Source organism: Xyrauchen texanus, chromosome 1 (assembly GCF_025860055.1).
Source record: "Xyrauchen texanus isolate HMW12.3.18 chromosome 1, RBS_HiC_50CHRs, whole genome shotgun sequence".
NCBI lineage: Eukaryota > Metazoa > Chordata > Actinopteri > Cypriniformes > Catostomidae > Xyrauchen > Xyrauchen texanus.
This window is the reverse complement of record NC_068276.1, coordinates 47,271,529-47,290,108: the sequence shown is the minus strand read 5'-3', so window position 1 is coordinate 47,290,108 and position 18,580 is coordinate 47,271,529. Positions and strand designations below refer to the sequence as shown.

Here is an 18,580-nt window from a genome sequence, read left to right as displayed (position 1 = left end):
TATTCATTGACATATTTTAAATCTTTCAGATGTATAATGTTTGTATTATATTGTAATAATTATTATCCAATATGTTCACCGTCATTTGATCAACCGAAAACAATTAAACAAACCTAAATTTGTATAATTTGAGTTTTTACACCATAATATGCCAAAATAGTTTAACAGAAGGGAAATAGAAAATAAATGAAGTAGGATAAATAAAATAAAAACTGTAACTTGAGAAATTGCATTGTGTTTATTTGATAACTTACCTTAATAGGGAAAATGGTCTGAATCCAGAATGACGAAAGAATTAGACTAATGATCTGTAAAAGTGTCAACATGCGTAAATAGTTACTGCATAAACCCGTTCAAGCACGTTTTCGCGGTAGCTATTTGCCAAGGACGAAGCTTGATCTGAAGTTAGAGAAATGTTTCCAGGTTCCCCTGTCCTGCTCCGGGAGAGCTTCCTCAATGAACTGTTACTGAATCAAAGGCATTAGCCTAAATACATCACACACACACACACACACACACACACACACACACACACACACACACACACACACACACACACACACACACACACACACACACACACACACACACACACACACACACACACACACACACACACACAGCTCTCAAGAGGCATCTGAGTCTGCTCTGTAACATGACATGGAGTATTTGTGGAACTGGACTGAGAAAAGATGACGGGCCAAGAGTAAAATATGATTTACCATCTTAGGGGCCGTTCAAACGGAACGCAGGGGTCTCGAGACGCGTTTTTAAAAGTGACGCGCCGTCTAAAACACGCGGCACTCTAGCGCGAGACGCTGAAAAGACGTGACACAGACATCCATGCCTGTTTACATTGAAAAAACTAAGCATAGACATTTTTATTTTTGCTTTGGTTTAAAGGATTAATCGAAACTCCACAAATGTGTTTCATGGAACTGAAGTCCTCCCCTCTACATTGCCGATTAATATGCGCTCAGTGTATGCCCGACCATCCGTGTTTTCTGTTCACCCTCCTGAAGTGCGCGCAAAGGGCAGATGCTCACTATTCATGCACACTTCAATCACTGTTACCCTAATAGCGCACTTAATAGGCTAATTATCATTCATAGAAACACTAAAGGCAGTAAAACATCATCTCTACTCCTCCAGACACAATTAGCCTAAATCTGACAGAGCCGTAGCCCACATTTTATATATAGGCATGAAAATCAGACCACAACTGAAATGCAAGTTTTGGGGGCATTATCAAGTTATCTTACTGTCATTCTTGAATTCATTATAAATTAAATAGTGGGTAATTAAACCTGCTCCGATCCAATCAAACCGATGTGTTTTAGTTATACATCATTACTACTCATCTCAATATTGCCTTAGATGAGATGCAGCCAAACGGCTGGTTTCTTTGCCGTTTACCGCGTTTAAAGGCCGCATCTGTCGTCATTCATGAAAACTCTTCACATGTAGATTAGGTGGGAAGTGACGGGCAAAGGAGCAGGGATTTGCTTTACTCCTGTGGGAAACGTTATGCAAATAAGACAAACGGTTTTATTATACGCTTTGTTTGTCAGAACTCAATAACTAGTTTACTTTTGTATAGAATAATGGGTTGTTCAAATATATTTCATCTCGGCCATTTACTAAGGACAGTAAAATAAATAAACTCTGTATTGTTTTATCTGGTGTTTTTGAAATAATGCATTGAACAGAAGATCAGTGAGTGGACACTGCATGAGCGTCAGAGTGAAAGGTTGAGTAGAAAGATGAATGCTTCACATATTATTCGCTGGGATGTCAAACATACAACCACATGAGCAGGTGCCACGAACGTTCGTCTGGGGACGCAATAGGATTTTCTACAGTTTATCTGTTTTTAGATCAATCATGAATGATGCAGCGAGAAAGATACGTAACAAAAAAGCAAAAGATTATTGCATGCTTTTCACACGCTTAAAGCTGGTTTAACATTTAGTTGCAGCGAGGTTTGTTATGTGATAACCAAATAAGATTTTATAAATAACTTTTTCCCTATATTTTTTTTATATCTCATTATTATTTTAATAATTTTATGATGATATTTTCATGTTATGAATCAATGAAGAGAGGTGTTCGATAGACAATGACTGACGTTCCGGTAATGTTAGAAGTTGATTTCCAAAAATAACCAAATGAGAACCATACACTGAAGCTAAGGGGACGGTTTGTGTTTGCTGGAAACTTATTTGTTTTTATATAATGCAGCTGCAAGTATTCATGACTATTTTAAAACTATAAAAAATCATGAAACAGGATATTGTGTCTCTGCAGATAAAATAAATACAGTTGAAATCAGAAGTTTACATAAACTTGGGTTGAAGTTATTAAAACTTTAACCACTACACAGATTTCATATTAGCCAACCAGTTTTGGGAAGTTGTTTAGGATATCTACTTTGTGCATGACACAAATAATCTTTCCAACAATGTTTTTTACAGAAACATTTTTCACTTTTAATTGACTATATCACAATCCCAGTGAGTTAGAAGTTTACACTAAGTTAACTGCCTTTGAGCAGCTTGTAAAATTCCAGAAAATTAAGCCCTTTTGGCCTTTAGCTAATTCGCTTTTGACAGGATGTGTGCTGAATTGAAGGTGTACCTGTGGATGTATTTTAAGGCCTACCTTCAAACTTAGTGCCTCCTTGCTTGACATCATGGGAAAAACTAATCCTTCTGACTCCAGTGGTTTAATTCATGACTTCAGAAGTGATATGATAGGTGTGGGTGAGAAACAGATCAATATTTAACTTTTTAATATAGATGTCAACCTTTAACCAGCCCAGACTAGGTGACAAAACGCACAAAGAATGTGAATCACCAAAAAACATTATTTTACATAATATTGATCCGTTTCTCATCCACACCAATCATATCGCTTCTAATGATTTAGGATTTAATGACTGGAGTCATATGGATTTATTTTCTGCTGCCTTTACGTGCTTCTTCAAGCTTTAAAGTTCTGGTTACATTTGCTTGCACAGACGTCCAGAGCTGAGTTCCCTCTTGAGAGGTCTCTCCTATTGCGTAAGTAGCTTACGCTATGGGAAAACTCAGTTTCTCGAGAAATATTGAAGTCTTTATGTAAAACGCATTGCAGCTGCACAGCAGACAGCAATGAGCGAGGCAGCTCGGTCATTGGCTGTGCTGCGGCAACTTGCTCGAACCAATGGCGGGGCGACTCTGAACGCGCGACCAATGGGCGCGTGCTTCACGCTCACGCGCTCAGAGCCCGCCAAGTTGGGCATGGCTAGGGCTATACATTAGGCGCCCCGTCATGAGAGTTCTTTAGATTTAATCTCCTTCAGCGAAGACCTTCTCTTCGCTGGATCCTCCGGATTATTGGAGTCTTTTCGCCCGCCGTCGACAAGCCTACAGCAGGACTGCTACGAGGACGCTGGCGCCTTCAGCCGCCTTCAAAGCCTTCTGCTATGCCATCCGGCGCGCATCACCCTGATATCCTTTTGCTAAGCTACTTTGCAAGTGTTCGCCTCTGCGACGCTTTTTGTATTTTAGTAAAAGAGCAATTTTCGAGGCGTTGTTCCAAATGCCTTCCACCTACGCCTCGTGCAGAGGCCTTCTTCCTGACGGGGACCGTCACATTATCTGCACTCGCTGCCTGGGACCCGACCACGCAGAAGCTGGTCTCACTCGAGGCGGATGCCCCGAATGTGACTCCCTGGGCCTCACCGAGCTGCGCGCTCGCTTCGCCGCCTTCGCCGCGAACGAGCCTGCTACCACCGTGCTGCCGTCCCCTCGGTTCTAGCCGTGCAAGAAAAAGCGCTGCTCACAGAGGCCGCTTCACCACTACCCGAGAATTCCCCGCCGCCAGTCCATTTCACGCAGGCGGACCAGCACCCCTCCAACAGAGCGGTGGGTCTCGTCTCGTTCGGCGCGTCAGGGGACGACGGTGAAAAGGATGACAGCCTTTCCACTGACGCTGCATCCGACGACTGGCCGGGCTCGGCCTTCGACCCCGCGCCGTCGACATTAGCGGACACGAGCACGGGCACCAGCATGGACTCGGAGATCGTCCGCATCCTATCTAAAGCCGTGGAAGACCTCGGGCTCGACTGGTCTTCTCCGGAAGAACCCTCCCGCAGCCGGCTGGACGAGTGGTTCCTACAGGGGCGCCGGCAGGCCCCTCGACAGAGACCCTCCCCTTTCTTCCCCGAAGTTCACGACGAACTCACAAAGTCGTGGAAAGCCCCGCACTCTGCTCGCCTGAAGCCTTCTTTCTCTTCCTCGCTCTCCTCGGTAGACTGCGTGAGAGAAAGAGGCTACGAGGGAACCCCGCCCTTCGAGGAGGCTGTGGCCAACCATCTGTGCCCACCCTCCACCGCTGGATGGAAAGCCAAAGCTTCTCATCCCTCGAAGCCCTGCCGATCTACCTCAGCTCTCGCCGGTCGCGCATACGCCGCCGCCGGCCAAGCTGCGTCAGCGCTTCATTCCATGGCTGTTCTGCAAGTTTATCAGGCCAAACTTCTCCGCACCATGGACGAGTCTGGACCTGAACCTGAGGCTTTCAAGGACCTGCGCAGCGCCACTGATGTAGGCCTGCGAGCCACAAAGGCCACCGCCCAATCCATTGGCCGGGCCATGGCTAACCTGACTGTCCTTGAGCGCCATCTGTGGCTGACGCTAACGTAGATGAAGGACGCGGATAAGGCGCCATTCCTCGACGCGCCTATCACTCCAAGCGGCCTGTTCGGACCGGCCGTAAGAGAGTTCGCGGAACGCTTCACTGAAGCTCGGAAGAATTCGCAGGCTATGCGTCACTTCCTGCCCAAGCGCCCAGCTCGTCACAGAGCCTCCAGAGACCGCCTCAGCAGCAGCAGTGAGCCAGAGCGGCGCCTCCCGTCTCCCAGCCAAAAAAACAGACCTGAAACAGACGCTCGACGCCGCTCGCATTCCGCTAACCGAAAGCAGCCGCCTGAGCGACGGGGACCTCGGCCCAAGATCGTGCTGAACCCGGAGCCTCGTAAGTCTTCCTAGCCATAGGAATAAAAAGAGAGAGTGCGTGTCTCGCAAAAGCCGGACCACTCTCTCAAAACATTACCCAGTCCCCTTACAGGCGGCTGGAAATGTCTGTACAGCAGTCAATGGGCCAGTCACAGAACCCGCGCTTCTGAGAGCTGTAAGCTCAGTGTTAGCACAAGGCGATTCGCCGGTGGGGCCCATACGTCACTGCGACACGCCCCCAGCCAGCATTCAGCCCATATCTGTGCGAGCAAAAGCCTGGGAAAAAATCCCCGACATACCGAAATGGGTTTTGAACATAATAAAAGCACGGTTACTCGCTCCAATTCGCTCACAGACAACCCCGCTTTTCAGCGGTGGTCGAGACGAAAGTGAGGAAAGATGTTTCACATGTTCTACGCACCGAGGTGCTCAAACTGATAGAGAAGGGCGCTATAGAAACTGTCCCTCCCTCTATGAGCGAGGCGGGTTTTTACAGCCACTTTTTAATCAGAGTGAATCACGGCTGTATAAAAAGCCCTGACGTCCTGGAAAGCCGTCGACTGGTATCAAACCGGCGTGAGTCTGGGCGTGAACACACGGAGAAAAATGATCACGACAGATGCCTCCAAAATAGGATGGGGGGCCCTTTACGAGGGCAGGCCTGTCTCCAGCTTTTGGTCAAACCCGGAAAAGTGCCTACATATAAACTGTCTGGAAATGAAAGCGGTCGCCTTAGCTCTCAGAGCCCTGCTTCCGTACCTGAAAAACAAACACGTCCTGGTCCGAACGGACAACATGACGGTAGTATCGTATATAAATCGCCAGGGTGGACTCAGGTCGAGCTCCCTGCACTCTATGGCCAGGGAGCTCATCTTATGGTCACAGCACAACCTGCGCTCGCTGAGAGCAGCGCATGTGCCAGGCGTCCTGAACCAGGGAGCGGACATGCTGTCCAGAGACAAAGTTCTCCCAGGGGAATGGTCTCTCCACCCCCTGACGGCTCAGTGGTTATGGCAAACCTTTGGCGAGGCAGAGGTCGACCTCTTCGCTTCCAGGGAAAATGCGCACTGCCCTCTTTTCTTCTCAAAAAGCACGGACACTCTCGCCCAAGTCTGGCCGAACCGCCCCTTGTATGCTTTTCCCCCGATCGCGATGCTACCTCAGGTCATCAGTCGGATCAGAGAAGTGAAATGTGCAGTGCTCCTGGTAGCCCCACTCTGGAAGAACCAGACGTGGTTTCCAGAACTGATGCAGATGATGCAATCTGCCCCATGGCTGATTCCGTTGAGGCTGGACCTCCTCAGGCAGGCCAACGGGATGATTCTTCATCCCCGCCCCGATCTGTGGGCCCTTCATGCATGGCCCCTCAACGGGTTCCCGAGAACCTCCCCAGTGGAGTGTTGAGAACCATCACTGAGGCGAGAGCCCTCTACGAGGCTTTATATGCCCAAAAGTGGAAAGTGTTCAGTGACTGGTGTGATACCAAGAGCTTGAACCCCAAATCGTGCGAGATACCAAGTGTACTCGCCTTCTTGCAAGAGCTGCTGGAGGCGGGCCGCACACCCTCCACGCTCAAAGTCTATGTGGCTGCCATAGCGGCGTCACACAATCCTGACAAGGGGCTCATTAGGGAAAAACGACCTAATCATTCGTTTCCTAAGAGGCTTAGGAGGATGAACCCTCCTCGCCCCCTCGGTGCCGATCTGGGACCTGGCCACGGTCCTGGACGCACTCAAGAGTGCCCCTTCGAACCTCTCCGAACCGTGCACCTTAAACAGCTCTCGCTCAAAACTGCGCTCTTGCTGGCGCCGCCTCAGTCAAGAGAGTGGGCGACCTGCACGCGCTGTCATCAAGCGCTGCTTGCCTGGAATTTGGACCTAACGACTGCAGAGTTGTCCTTAGGCCAAAGCACGGGTATATTCCTAAAGTGCTCTCCACACCCTTCAGAGTACAGGTTATATCTCTGGCAGCGCTATCATCTCCAGCAGACGAAAGCAACGCTAATTTACTCTGCCCGGTCAGGGCGCTCAGAGTATATTTGGAACGTTCTGCCCCGTTCAGACAGACGGAACAATTATTCGTATGCTTTGGCGGCCGCACTAAAGGTCTCGCAGTTTCAAAGCAAAGAATATCGCGCTGGATAGTGGATGCTATAGCGCTGGCTTATGAAGCCAAGGGCCTTCAATGCCCCTTAGGCGTCAGAGCTCACTCTACGAGGAGCATGGCCTCCTTGTGGGCGTGATCGAGTGGGATACCCATTGAAGATATTTGTGCGGCGGCAGGCTGGGCCTAGCCTTCAACATTTATCAGGTTTTATAACCTACAGGTCCCCTCATGGCATTCCAACATTCTATCAGCCTGACTGTAGTATGAACTGGAGTATGTATTTGCTGAGCATTATCTCCTCCCTTATAAGGTCCGTCTCTGACTGACTTAGAGGGGAAAAAAATCAGTACATAAGATATGTGCTTATGTTTTTACAATGAGCGCCCCACCATGGGCCAAAGGCGCTCTGTATTATCCCATTATATAGCTCGCCGTTGGCCGGCTCGTTGAATAATCACTTTGCTTTAAGGCTTAGGCATCTGCCTCTGGCTTTATAGAGCGAAGTCAGCACGCACGGCGTTTTGCATGGTGTTCCCATAGCGTAAGCTACTTACGCAATAGGAGAGACCTCTCGAGAGGGAACGACTCGGTTACTAACGTAACCTCGGTTCCCTGAGAGGAGGGAACGAGTATTGCGTAAGCTGCCGTGCTTGTGCTTGGTCAGTTCGCTTCAGTCGATTGAACCTAAAGAACTCTCATGACGGGGCGCCTAATATATAGCCCTAGCCACGCCCATCTTGGCGGGCTCTGAGCGCACGAGCGTGAAGCACGCGCCCATTGGTCGCGCGTTCAGAGTCGCCCCGCTATTGGTTCGAGCAAGTTGCCGCAGCACAGCCAATGACCGAGCTGCCTCGCTCATTGCTGTCTGCTGTGCAGCTGCAATGCGTTTTACTTAAAGACTTCAATATTTCTCGAGAAACGGAGTTTTCCCATAGCGTAAGCTACTTACGCAATACTCGTTCCCTCCTCTCAGGGAACCGAGGTTACGTTAGTAACCGAGTCGATATTCTTCTAAAAATCTTTTTGAGTTATACACAGAAAAAAAAGCCATAAACATCTGGAATGACGTGTGTAAAATATGAAAATAAAATTTTTTGGGTGAACCATCCCTTTAACTCCTGGAAGACATTTTAAAAGTAACCTGCTCCAAACAATGACAGGGAAAATAAAAAAGGTGAGAAGCTTTTTTGGTTCTACATGCATCAGTGTTTTAATAGGGCAAACAGTTGAAAATCAGTCCCGTCTCTACACTTAATTCTGCAAGTTTTACGGTGCTCTTTATGGTAGCACAGATCAGTTTATTTGACTAAAATGCAATAAGCCCCATCTCACAAAGCTAATAAAGGACTTAATGAATCACACTTGGTGTGCCATTCAGAGAAACCTCTGCAACCAAGAAATCCATAAAGATCATACTGAAAGAACAGGACTTCCATTTGTGGCGGCACCCACTTGTAAAGCGTTGCTGAAGGATCTTGCAAGACTCAGTAAAACAGCAACATCCCACACATTGGTTTTTTGTATTTTAATATACATCAGAACACAAAATGCATTTAAAAAGAAAAAAAGTTGACATCTTAAAAACTTTTTGCAGTTTGACTCGCTCATCAAACAAGAAAATAAACATTGAAGTAAAAGGCATGACATAGGCAACATAAAAAGTTTCATGAAGCCAACCTGACTTGGAATTTGGTCAGTCTGGCCATTAAGTTGACCGTATACATTTCATAAACAACCCACCTGAGACTTTGATGCACCCGAATTACATAACTGGTTATTACGATTCAAATGTTGTATGAGAACATTCAGTAACAACAAAAATAGGCATTTATTAACTGTACAGTATTAAAATGTTCTACATACTCTCATATCTGGTGATGACACACTGAGTGTGACTGTGTTTGGACTCTTGTAAATTGATTTCATTAAGTTTGCAGCCATACTGTAAAGATTTAAGTGACTTGCAATATCCTTTTCATCTGGTTAAACATATTTCTGGGGGCACATCTTTAACAAGACACCATCATCAGGGAAAAGGCTCACATTTTTGTTAATTCTCTTCTTAAATTAAAACACATCTAAAACAGAAGGACGACCAAACAAACATGCACAGTCATTTTAGAGATATCTTAAAACATGTTGCATTTTAACTTTGTGTTTCATCTAAAACAAGCTCTGAATTTCTTAAAAAAATTAAACCCTGTAGACATTTGTCCCAAATCAAACAAAGATTGAAACCTTTCTAATGAGGCAACAATGGCCCATTTATGCATTAAAAAAATGTTCCCTGTTAACATTCAAATAATGTTTTCCTAGCTCCCTTCTGGCAATGGCTCCCACATACTGTCTTCATTAAAGGAGAAGGGCCTGATTTGGAAACATGAGCTGGGAGTCCTCTCCTAAACTACATTCTTCAGATTCCCTGTAAACAAGCAGGGGAGGAGATAGAGAAGGGTAAATAGAATTTTAAAAATGGGTAAGAAATAAAATCACAGAAAACAGAGAAATGTTGATACCTTGGAGACATGACATGTAATTGAGATGGCTGCACAAGGAGATACTTTCATATGTTGAAGTCATCGCGCGCACACGCACGCACGCGCGCACGCGCACACGCACACACGCACACACACACACACGCGCGCGCTTGACAGCATATACAGTTTTGTCACATCTGCACAAGAACATGTCATCCTCTGATGTCACAGTGACACTGAAAAAGCCAGATTTCCTACAGCATGTCCAACAAGGAAGCACAAAGTTAAGTAAATAGTTCTTCATCTAAATGGATTTACAAATCGCAATTTGCATTGGAATTGTGTCTCCCATTCATACAAAAACTAAACAGTTGCACTGACAAAGGCTGCCCCCTTTGTTCTCACCAGCTGGTGTTTTGATAACATTAAGGCTGGCAGGAGAAACTAATGGAGTTGATTTGAATTTAAGGGATTAAAAGGAAATCCTGGTTTCAATAAAAGGAATTGTTTCCATTCTTTGAAAAACATGCCCATCAATGAAAACATGTAATATTAAAATTTAATAGAACTTTAAATAAAATTATTTAAATTTCATCAGCAATATTTCTCAGCTCAACCAGTGAACAAGAAATGCTGTTTGGCTCTTTGACTATAACAACCTAAACGCCCTTGTATTAGGTCACAGTTTGCAACAATGACTCAGAATATCGATTTTCTCAAAACATGGACAAAAGCACTCATCGTGTACTGTGGCAAGACATCCACAAATTTTCAGAAATTTAATCGGAAGCTGGATATTTAAAATTTTAACACACTGAAACAATATTAATTTGACTTTCCGCCCTTTAAACAAATTAGCATACTTCAGGTTTTAAGTCTTTAACTTGAAATTAACAGAATTTCCTTGTCCTTAAATTCAGGTAGCTTCACTTAAGAAAACTGCAAATGTTTATAAATCACTGTATGTCCAGCATATAGCAGCAGTCCAATGGCTTAGGCTACATAATTTCTACTGGCCTATATATGCAGGATGTTTTCTTTTTACAAAAAATGTCCTGTTTGTTTGGCGTCGGCTATGTTATGTGCAAACAGTACAGTCTTTATTACACACCCACTTTGAAATGATATGGTTATCAAGTCTAGATGGGCTAAAATGCTGCAGAATATAATGATCAGGATAGCTAAAAACAACCTTGTATAGTGTTTACCGATTTTCGGCTCTTCTTGGTGGAGTGTTGTAAATGTTACCCAGATGTGCTTGGAAACTCTGCTAATGTGTAACAACTGCAAGCCTCTATTTATTACCTGTGTTAATCAATTGTAGTTCTTCACGGTCAAATGGTTTCACATATTATCAAAACAGCTTATGTTTGGGAAAGTCAGACACTCTGAACGGACTTTAATGAATGCGCGGGCTGACAGATCTCACGTCGCTTATATGACATAAACAATCAGCGAGTACCACAGCTTCCTAATTAAAATGTGGCCTTAATTAATGCAAGCTGTTGATTTGAAAGCAGAGGCACACAGGTGTGAGAGCTTGTTGAAAATAAAAAAAATATGCAGGAGTCTCCAGATAACCCTCTAAATGCCACTTTGATGGTGTAATTTAGTGCCTAATAAAATACTCATCACAATCAATTACTTGATTTATCCTACCATATAAACCAAATAATTTGACTTTATTAAAGTTTGACCAGTGGTCTCCACTCTCCTGATAACCCACCAAAAAAAAATAAAACCCTAACCAAATAGCCAAACTTTTCTTTCAACAACACAGCTATTTTGGTTTTAAAGCAATGCTTTGATAAATAACAGTCCACAAAGCCTAGAGATTTAACAGGTAAGAATTCTGATCACTGGCAAACAAATAGTTCCAACCTTCTCAAATCCACTGACCAGATGTAACACCACATCCAGTTCACCTGTCACTTAAAACAGTTGGTGCTATCCCTATATGTTGGTCGCTATTGACACTAAAGAGCTTGTAAAGTATGTGTCATCACATTAAGCATTTTTTTGATACGGTTTTCTATCTTCATTCATTTGAATCTGTTCTGGCTGCCTTTAGATGCAAAGTCCTGTGTTTCAACACGGCTGAACAGACACCACAGAAAGGTCAAATATGCCTATATTAAACATGTTGGTTAACCTAGAGAAGCTATATATAGAATCTAAGCAGCACCAGCAAAATTGTAATCCATTCTCTAAAAGCTGACCTCAGTACATTTCAATTTCTAATGACCTATGCTAACCACAAGATCCAAAAAGCAAAACTGATTTGGGACCTGTGTTAATGCACAAAGGATTCGTTCCCAACCCTAAAATGGAAGTTGAGCAGCCAGTGCCTTAAGTCCTTTTTAATTAGTCCCTAGTGCTATGGGACACAGCAGTAGCACATGCTACACATATTGAGTGGGCACAGAAAATAAGCATGTTTGCTTGTATTCTGGAGTGTTATTCTGTACTGGAATAGGCAGAGCCCTCATTTTGCAAAAAATAAAAAACTAGATTTTTATATTTCACACCAGTCTTGAGGCACGCACCACTAAATCCTGAGCGGTTGCATTGTAACCTCTTCTTGCTTACGAATCTATCCTTTGAAAATTGGCATCAATTATAATTCACATACCAGCACAAAATATTTGAGGCAAGTTCTGGTAAATCTCATCTTTATATTTCTAAAACAATAGATCTATATGCTGGATGTTTGTAGATTTAGATACGAGGCAGATAGAATGTGATTACAGCTAAGCTGCACTTTAAAAAGTATCAGCTATGTGGTTTCTGTCAGACTGTACTGCTTCCTAATCCAGTGAGATGGTGACCTCTGAGTGACCTTCAGGAGATCTGAGGCCTTTTCTAATGTAGAGTACCAGTTAGTGGAATGGACATTAACCAGAGCAGGGGCCGGAACAACAGATCATTAAGATGTAAATGAGCAGAGAAATGTTTGGTCACATTTGAAAAAGCTGTTAAAAAGACAAGCTGTCTGAAGTTAGAGTGGAACAGATGTCATTAAGAGTGCTGACATGTGCTGCATGTTTTTTCTGGTTGTTGACGTGCACTAAATCTCAAAGGCTAAGCAAAAGTTAAGGGTGTGGTTAACTTGTGATGACCTGTGGTTCTCCTTTCCCATTGAATACCTTTACAAGGTTGAACAATCATTCCTTTAAAAAGAATATTTCCGGCTCAATACAAGTTTGGTTAATCGACAGAATTTGTGGCATAATATTGATTACCACAAAAATAAATCAAAATTGACTCGTCCCTCCTTTTCTTAATAAAAAAAGAAAGCAAAAATCTAAGTTACATTGAGGCACTTACATTGGAATTGAATGGGAATTGTTTTTTGAGGGTTTAACTTCACATTTCTTAAGGGTTTAAGAAATGTGACGCTTATAATTTCATAAAAAGCACTTACATTAATTCTTCTGTTAAAACCAGTGTATTATTTGAGCTGTAAAGTTGTTTAAATCATAATTTTTGCAGCGGACTACAATTCTAAAAGGATGAACTTTGATCTATTTGTCACAAGGTCCGTTCCAATCTGCAGGGTCCCTACACAGTGTTCACTGCTCCCTACTCACTGAGCACGGGATATCTGTAGAAGTTCACCTCACATAAAAAAAATAATTGTTAATTTGAAATACCATTTTTCACAATAAATTGCTAGAATTTTGGCACATTCCTCTAGACAGAAGTGGTGTAACAGGTTTTGTATGTCTCCTTGCTCGCACATGCTTTTTCAGTTCCATCCACAAATTTTCTATCTGATTGAGGTCAAGGCTTTGTGATGGCCACTCCAATAACTTCTCTTTGTCTTTTTCACTTAATCTATTTTGCCACAACTTGGAGGTATGCTTGGGGTCATTGTCCATCTGGAAAACCCATTTGAAACTGAGCTTTAACTTCCTGGCTGATGTCTTGAGATGTTGCTTCAATATATCCAAATCATTTTCATTCCTCATGAAGCCATCTATTTTGTGAAATCCACCAGTGCCTCCTTCAGGAAAACGCCACCCCCATGCTTCACGGTTGGGATGGTGTTCTACGGCTTGTAAGCCTCACCCTTATTCCTCCAAACATAACAATGGTCATTATGGCAAAACAGTTACATTTTTGTTTCATGAGACCAGATTTCTCCAAAAAGTAAAATCTTTGTCCCCAAGCGCACTTGCAAACTGTAGTCTGGCTTTATGGCAGTTTTGAAGCAGTGGCTACTTCCTTGCTGAGCAGCCTTTCAAGTTATATCGATATAGGACTCATTTTACTGTGGATATAGATACTGGTCTAACCGTTTCTGCCAGCATCTTCACAAGGTACTTTGCTGTTGTTCTGGGATTGATTTGCACATCGCACCAAACAACGTTCATCTCTAGAAGACAAAATGCATCTCCTTCCTGAGCAGTATGATGGCTGCTTGGTCCCATGGTGTTTAAACTTGCATACTATTGTTTGTACAGATGAACGTGGTAACTTCATGCATTTGAAAATTCCTCCTAAAGGATGAACCAGACTTGTGGAGGGCCACAATTTTTTTTTCTGAGGTCTTGGCTGATTTCTTTTGATTTTGCCCATGATGTCAAGCAAAAAGGCACTGAGTTTGAAGGTAGGCCTTAAAATACATCCACAGGTACACCTCCTGTCAGAAGCTAATTGGCTAAATTCTTGACATCATTATCTGGAATTTTCCAAGCTGCTTAAAAGGCAGTTAACTTGGTGCATGAAAACTTCTGACCCACTGGAATTGTGATAGTCAAATAAAGTGAAACAATCTGTCTGTAAACAATTGTTGGAAAAAGTTTATGCCTTAAATGACTTGCCAAAACAATAGTTTGCTAATATAAAATTTGTGAAGTGATTAAAATGGAATGCTCAATTCCCACTACTTAGTAGGTCCTCATGGAGGCGTGGTTACTTCAATCTGGGTGGCAGAGGACAAGATTCAGTTGCCTCCGCATCTGAGACAGTCAATCCATGCATCTTATCACATGGCTTGTTGTGCATGTCACCACGGAGACTCACAGCGCAGGAGGCTCATGCTACTCTCCACGATCCACGCACAACTTACACATTGAGAGCAAGAACTTTAGCCCATGTGAGCCTGCCCTCACTAGCAACCGGGCCAATTTGGTTGCTTAGGAGTCCTGGCTGGAGTCACTCAGCACGCCCTGGATTCGAACTTGTGACTCCAGGGGTGGTAGTCAGCATCAATACTTGCACAGCTACCCAGTAATACTGTAATACATCAAAGTGTTTACTTATAAATGTATATTTTTTAAAATCTAAAATTAATAGATTTCTCCAGACTTGTAACCCGTAAGAAAAATTACTGTTGCCGTTTAACATTTTGTTAAAAATTTATGTTATGTCGCTATTTTATAATAAGTCTTCTTAACTGTAATATGACCACTTGTTATAATAATGGATGTAACGGTCACATCTTGTGCACTTTACAATCATGCACACCCGCATGGAAAGCACACCTGAGATAAATTAAGCATAATTAAATGCCAGCATTTCAAACCCCATGTTTATTTGATTTTAGCATTCATTGATGGTTCACAATGAATGGTGAGTAAATTTCCCTCTCCACTTCCTGTGAAGTGATGTATTGATGTTCCATTCCGAAGTGATCTTCCCTATGCACTGTTCCCCTTGACGCCTTTGCCATCCACTCTGATAACTTTGAAAGGCTATAAGGTGTGAGGCTCAAAAACAAGGTTCATTTGGATTTCACTTTTTAAGTAGTTTTTATTGGACAACCAGTTTAAAGTGAATGACTGTCAGGATTGTTCTCCCTTCAAAGTGCCCTTAGGAGGGTGATGTGTGTCATTTGGAATGCCGATCCAACTGAACATAAATGCTCCCTTTGGTTTGGAATCTCCCTTATGATGGCTGATTACCGTAAAAAGTCCACTTTGGAAGACCCTATCGGTCAATTGGAATGCACCTACAAAAGTCAAGGCAACAAACTAAAACTGGTTTGAACTGTACACAGAAAAGGTTTGTAAGCAATATTTTTTACACTAAAATTATGTTAACACAAATATTGTTTATGTCTTGTCATTGTGGCTATACTTTAGAAACAGCAACCCCATTTAAACCTTGAATTAACATGCGTTTCATATCCAAATAGGATCTCGATATTCTTTAGCTGGGTTGCACTTACACTTTGTCAAATGCGTCTCTACAGTGTTCTGAAATCCAATCAAACACACCATGCAAAATGGAAACACTATTTACATGTTTCATCAGAGAATTTGGTAACTGAAAATTCTGTCTTTTAGCAAATGTTAAAAACATAGATGGATAATTCACATCTACTTTCTATCAATTGGTCAAGGTTTGAAAGTTGAAGTATGCAATTTCTGCACCACTAATGCCACCAAACAAGATTACAAAAATAAACTTTGTTTTCAAAACTGCTTTCTGAATATGCCCCCCACTACCGTAGATCAAGCAAAGAGATAGTCCTGCCACCAACTCACATAATTAGTTGAGTAACGTTGTTGGGGTGGGTCTAAGTGGGTTACTCAAAACAAACATAGCGCCACAGAAATGTAACATTAGGAGAAAATGTACCTATGAATGGATTCCTTATATTTGTCTCTGCATATAAAGCTGGGATAGGAGAAAGTATTTTAACACTGAAAAGGTTGCATCAGCTTAATTTATATTCCTCTTGCTTTTGGTGCTTCGTATGTGTTAAAAATGCTTCTATTCTGAAAAGCACGAGTGAAGCCTACTCTGTTTCTCAATGTGGTTTGTGTTCTCATGTTCTCGTTCAACTTCATCCACTTCAGAAGTTTGATTCCAATCTTCAAGAACACAAGTACAGAGGGTGCAGGAAATTACCTGGATGTGTCCTTGATATCAAGGATTTATTGGATGGCGACTTGTGGGCAAGAACTCGGTACTACGGTGGCAGACCATTATTCTTTTAACGTGTCACTAGTGCTGCAAAAACTTACTGGTATGATGATATTAATGCTGTCCCTGGTGTGATAATGCCAGTAGTTCTCTCACTGGATTCAAATGTGCAGTGACAGTTAATTATGCAACAGGAAGATCGGAGCAGATCTCAAAGACTGCAATAGATGCATTCTGCATCCTCCTGCCCTTCAGAGTTCTTTCTTTCAAGGTAGCTTGGCAAGACTAGTCTTCATAAGAACGCAAGACCTTGTGCATTCTGCAAAACGGCAATGACTGTTGTGACAAGACAGATTTTTGCTTTTTTTTTTTAAAGATAAGTAGGAGTCAAGATTTATTTTTATGGTAATCAACCATATGCTACAAATGCAGTTGATTGAGCTTAACTTGTATTGAACACGGAAATTCCTTTAAAGGAATAGTTCACCCAAAAATTAAAATGCAGTCATAATTTACACTCATGTCGTTCCATTTCAGTGAAAACCTTGCCATTTGGATATAAATAAGCAGATACTTAAGAGCCTATGATTGGATTATTATTGCAGTGACTAATACGTTTCAGCTGGCAACAATCTTTTTAACCCTGATGCATTGTGTAGCTTCACATTTCTTAAACCACCACGTTAGAAGACGTATCCCATGGTCATGGAAAATGTTTTTTAGAAGGTGCAAATTATTGACCTGCTTCAAGCAAAGAAAACAACTAAGGAGATTGCCGAAATCATTGGAATTGGGTTACAAACTGTCCAACACATTATTAAAACCTGTAAAGTATAGTGGTGAACTATCAAGCTTCACAGAAGAAAAAAAAAAAAAAAAAAAAGGGTTTGAAAAATTATCGTGATCACTAAAAAGCTTGATCGCATTGTAAAGATTTTAAGTAGAACTCACGGCTATGGTTAATTGTGAAAGTAAGAGCATTTCCACATGCACAATGTGACGAGAACATACAGGATTGGGACTAAACAGCTGTGTGGTCAAAAGAAAGTCACAAAAATGACTTCAGTTGGCTAGGGAGCATAAAGATTGGACTGTGGAGCGATGGAAAAAGGTAATGTGGTCTGATGAGTCCACATTGACCCTATTTCCAAAGCGATGAACGCGTCAGGGTAAGAAGGGAAGTGCATGAAGCGATGCATTCATCTTGTATCGTGTCCTCTGGACAAGCCTCTGGAGGCAGTGTTATGATCTGGGGTTGCTTCAATTGGTCAGGTCTAGGCTCAGCAACATGTTGTGGCAATAAAATGAAGTCAGCTGACTACCTGAATGTACTGAATGACCAGATTATCCCATCATTGTTTTTTTTCCCCCTTGATGGCACAGGCATATTCCAGGACGACAGTGCCAAGATTCATCGGGCTCAAATTGTGAAAGAATGGTTCAGGGAGCATGAGGAATAATTTCACACATGAATTGGCCACCAGAGAGTCCTGACCTTAACCCCACTGAAAGTCTTTGGGATGTGCTGGAGAAGACTTTATGGAGTGGTTCAACTCTTGCATCATCAATACAAGATCTTGGCCAAAAATTAATGCAAACCTGGAGGGAAATAAATGTTATGACATTGCATAAGGTTGTTGAAACACCATGACGAATGTGTGCCATAATCAAAGCTAAAGGCGGTCCAATGAAATAATGCGACTTTTTTTGGGCCAGGCAGTGTATTTTACCCCATTCAGGCATAGGTCTGAATGAGCTCAGGAGGGAGAAAAAAAAAAAAAAAAAAGTATTTATTATACTTAATGGCCATTTGTTCAAATGTTCCAAGCATTGCTTTGAAACATTGTTTTGAGTGTTAAGATTATTGACCCTGGAGAAGGTAAAAAGGCAACAGAGCTTAGATCTTGCAGAAACCTCAGATCTTGCAGAGTAGCCTACTGTGCAAAAGTCTTAGGCAAATAAGATGTTTCACAAAAACATTAATCTTAAGATTTAGTGTGTCAATAGGAAATATACATTTTAGACTCCCAAACATTATTTTTGCAAATAGAAAAGATTATAATAGAAGAACAGGGAGCCCTACAACAGATGCCATGGCCCCCACAAAGCCCCCCCCCCCCCCGG

General features: G+C 42.6%; 1 protein-coding gene across 2 annotated transcripts in view; it reads right to left on the bottom strand.

The window, feature by feature from the left end:
• The window catches only part of LOC127649660 (histone deacetylase 8), a 36,772-nt gene that overhangs the window by 2,989 nt on the left and 15,203 nt on the right, over window positions 1–18,580 (bottom strand). The window contains exon 11 of one of the 2 annotated variants that reach the window (XM_052134906.1): window positions 8,328–9,525. The exons of the other annotated variant lie outside the window; for it this stretch is intronic. Coding sequence (XP_051990866.1) covers window positions 9,503–9,525 — 23 coding nt within the window. The 3' untranslated portion in view covers window positions 8,328–9,502. Of the gene's footprint in view, window positions 1–8,327; window positions 9,526–18,580 lie in introns of those variants that run through there. 2 annotated transcript variants of the gene reach the window in all.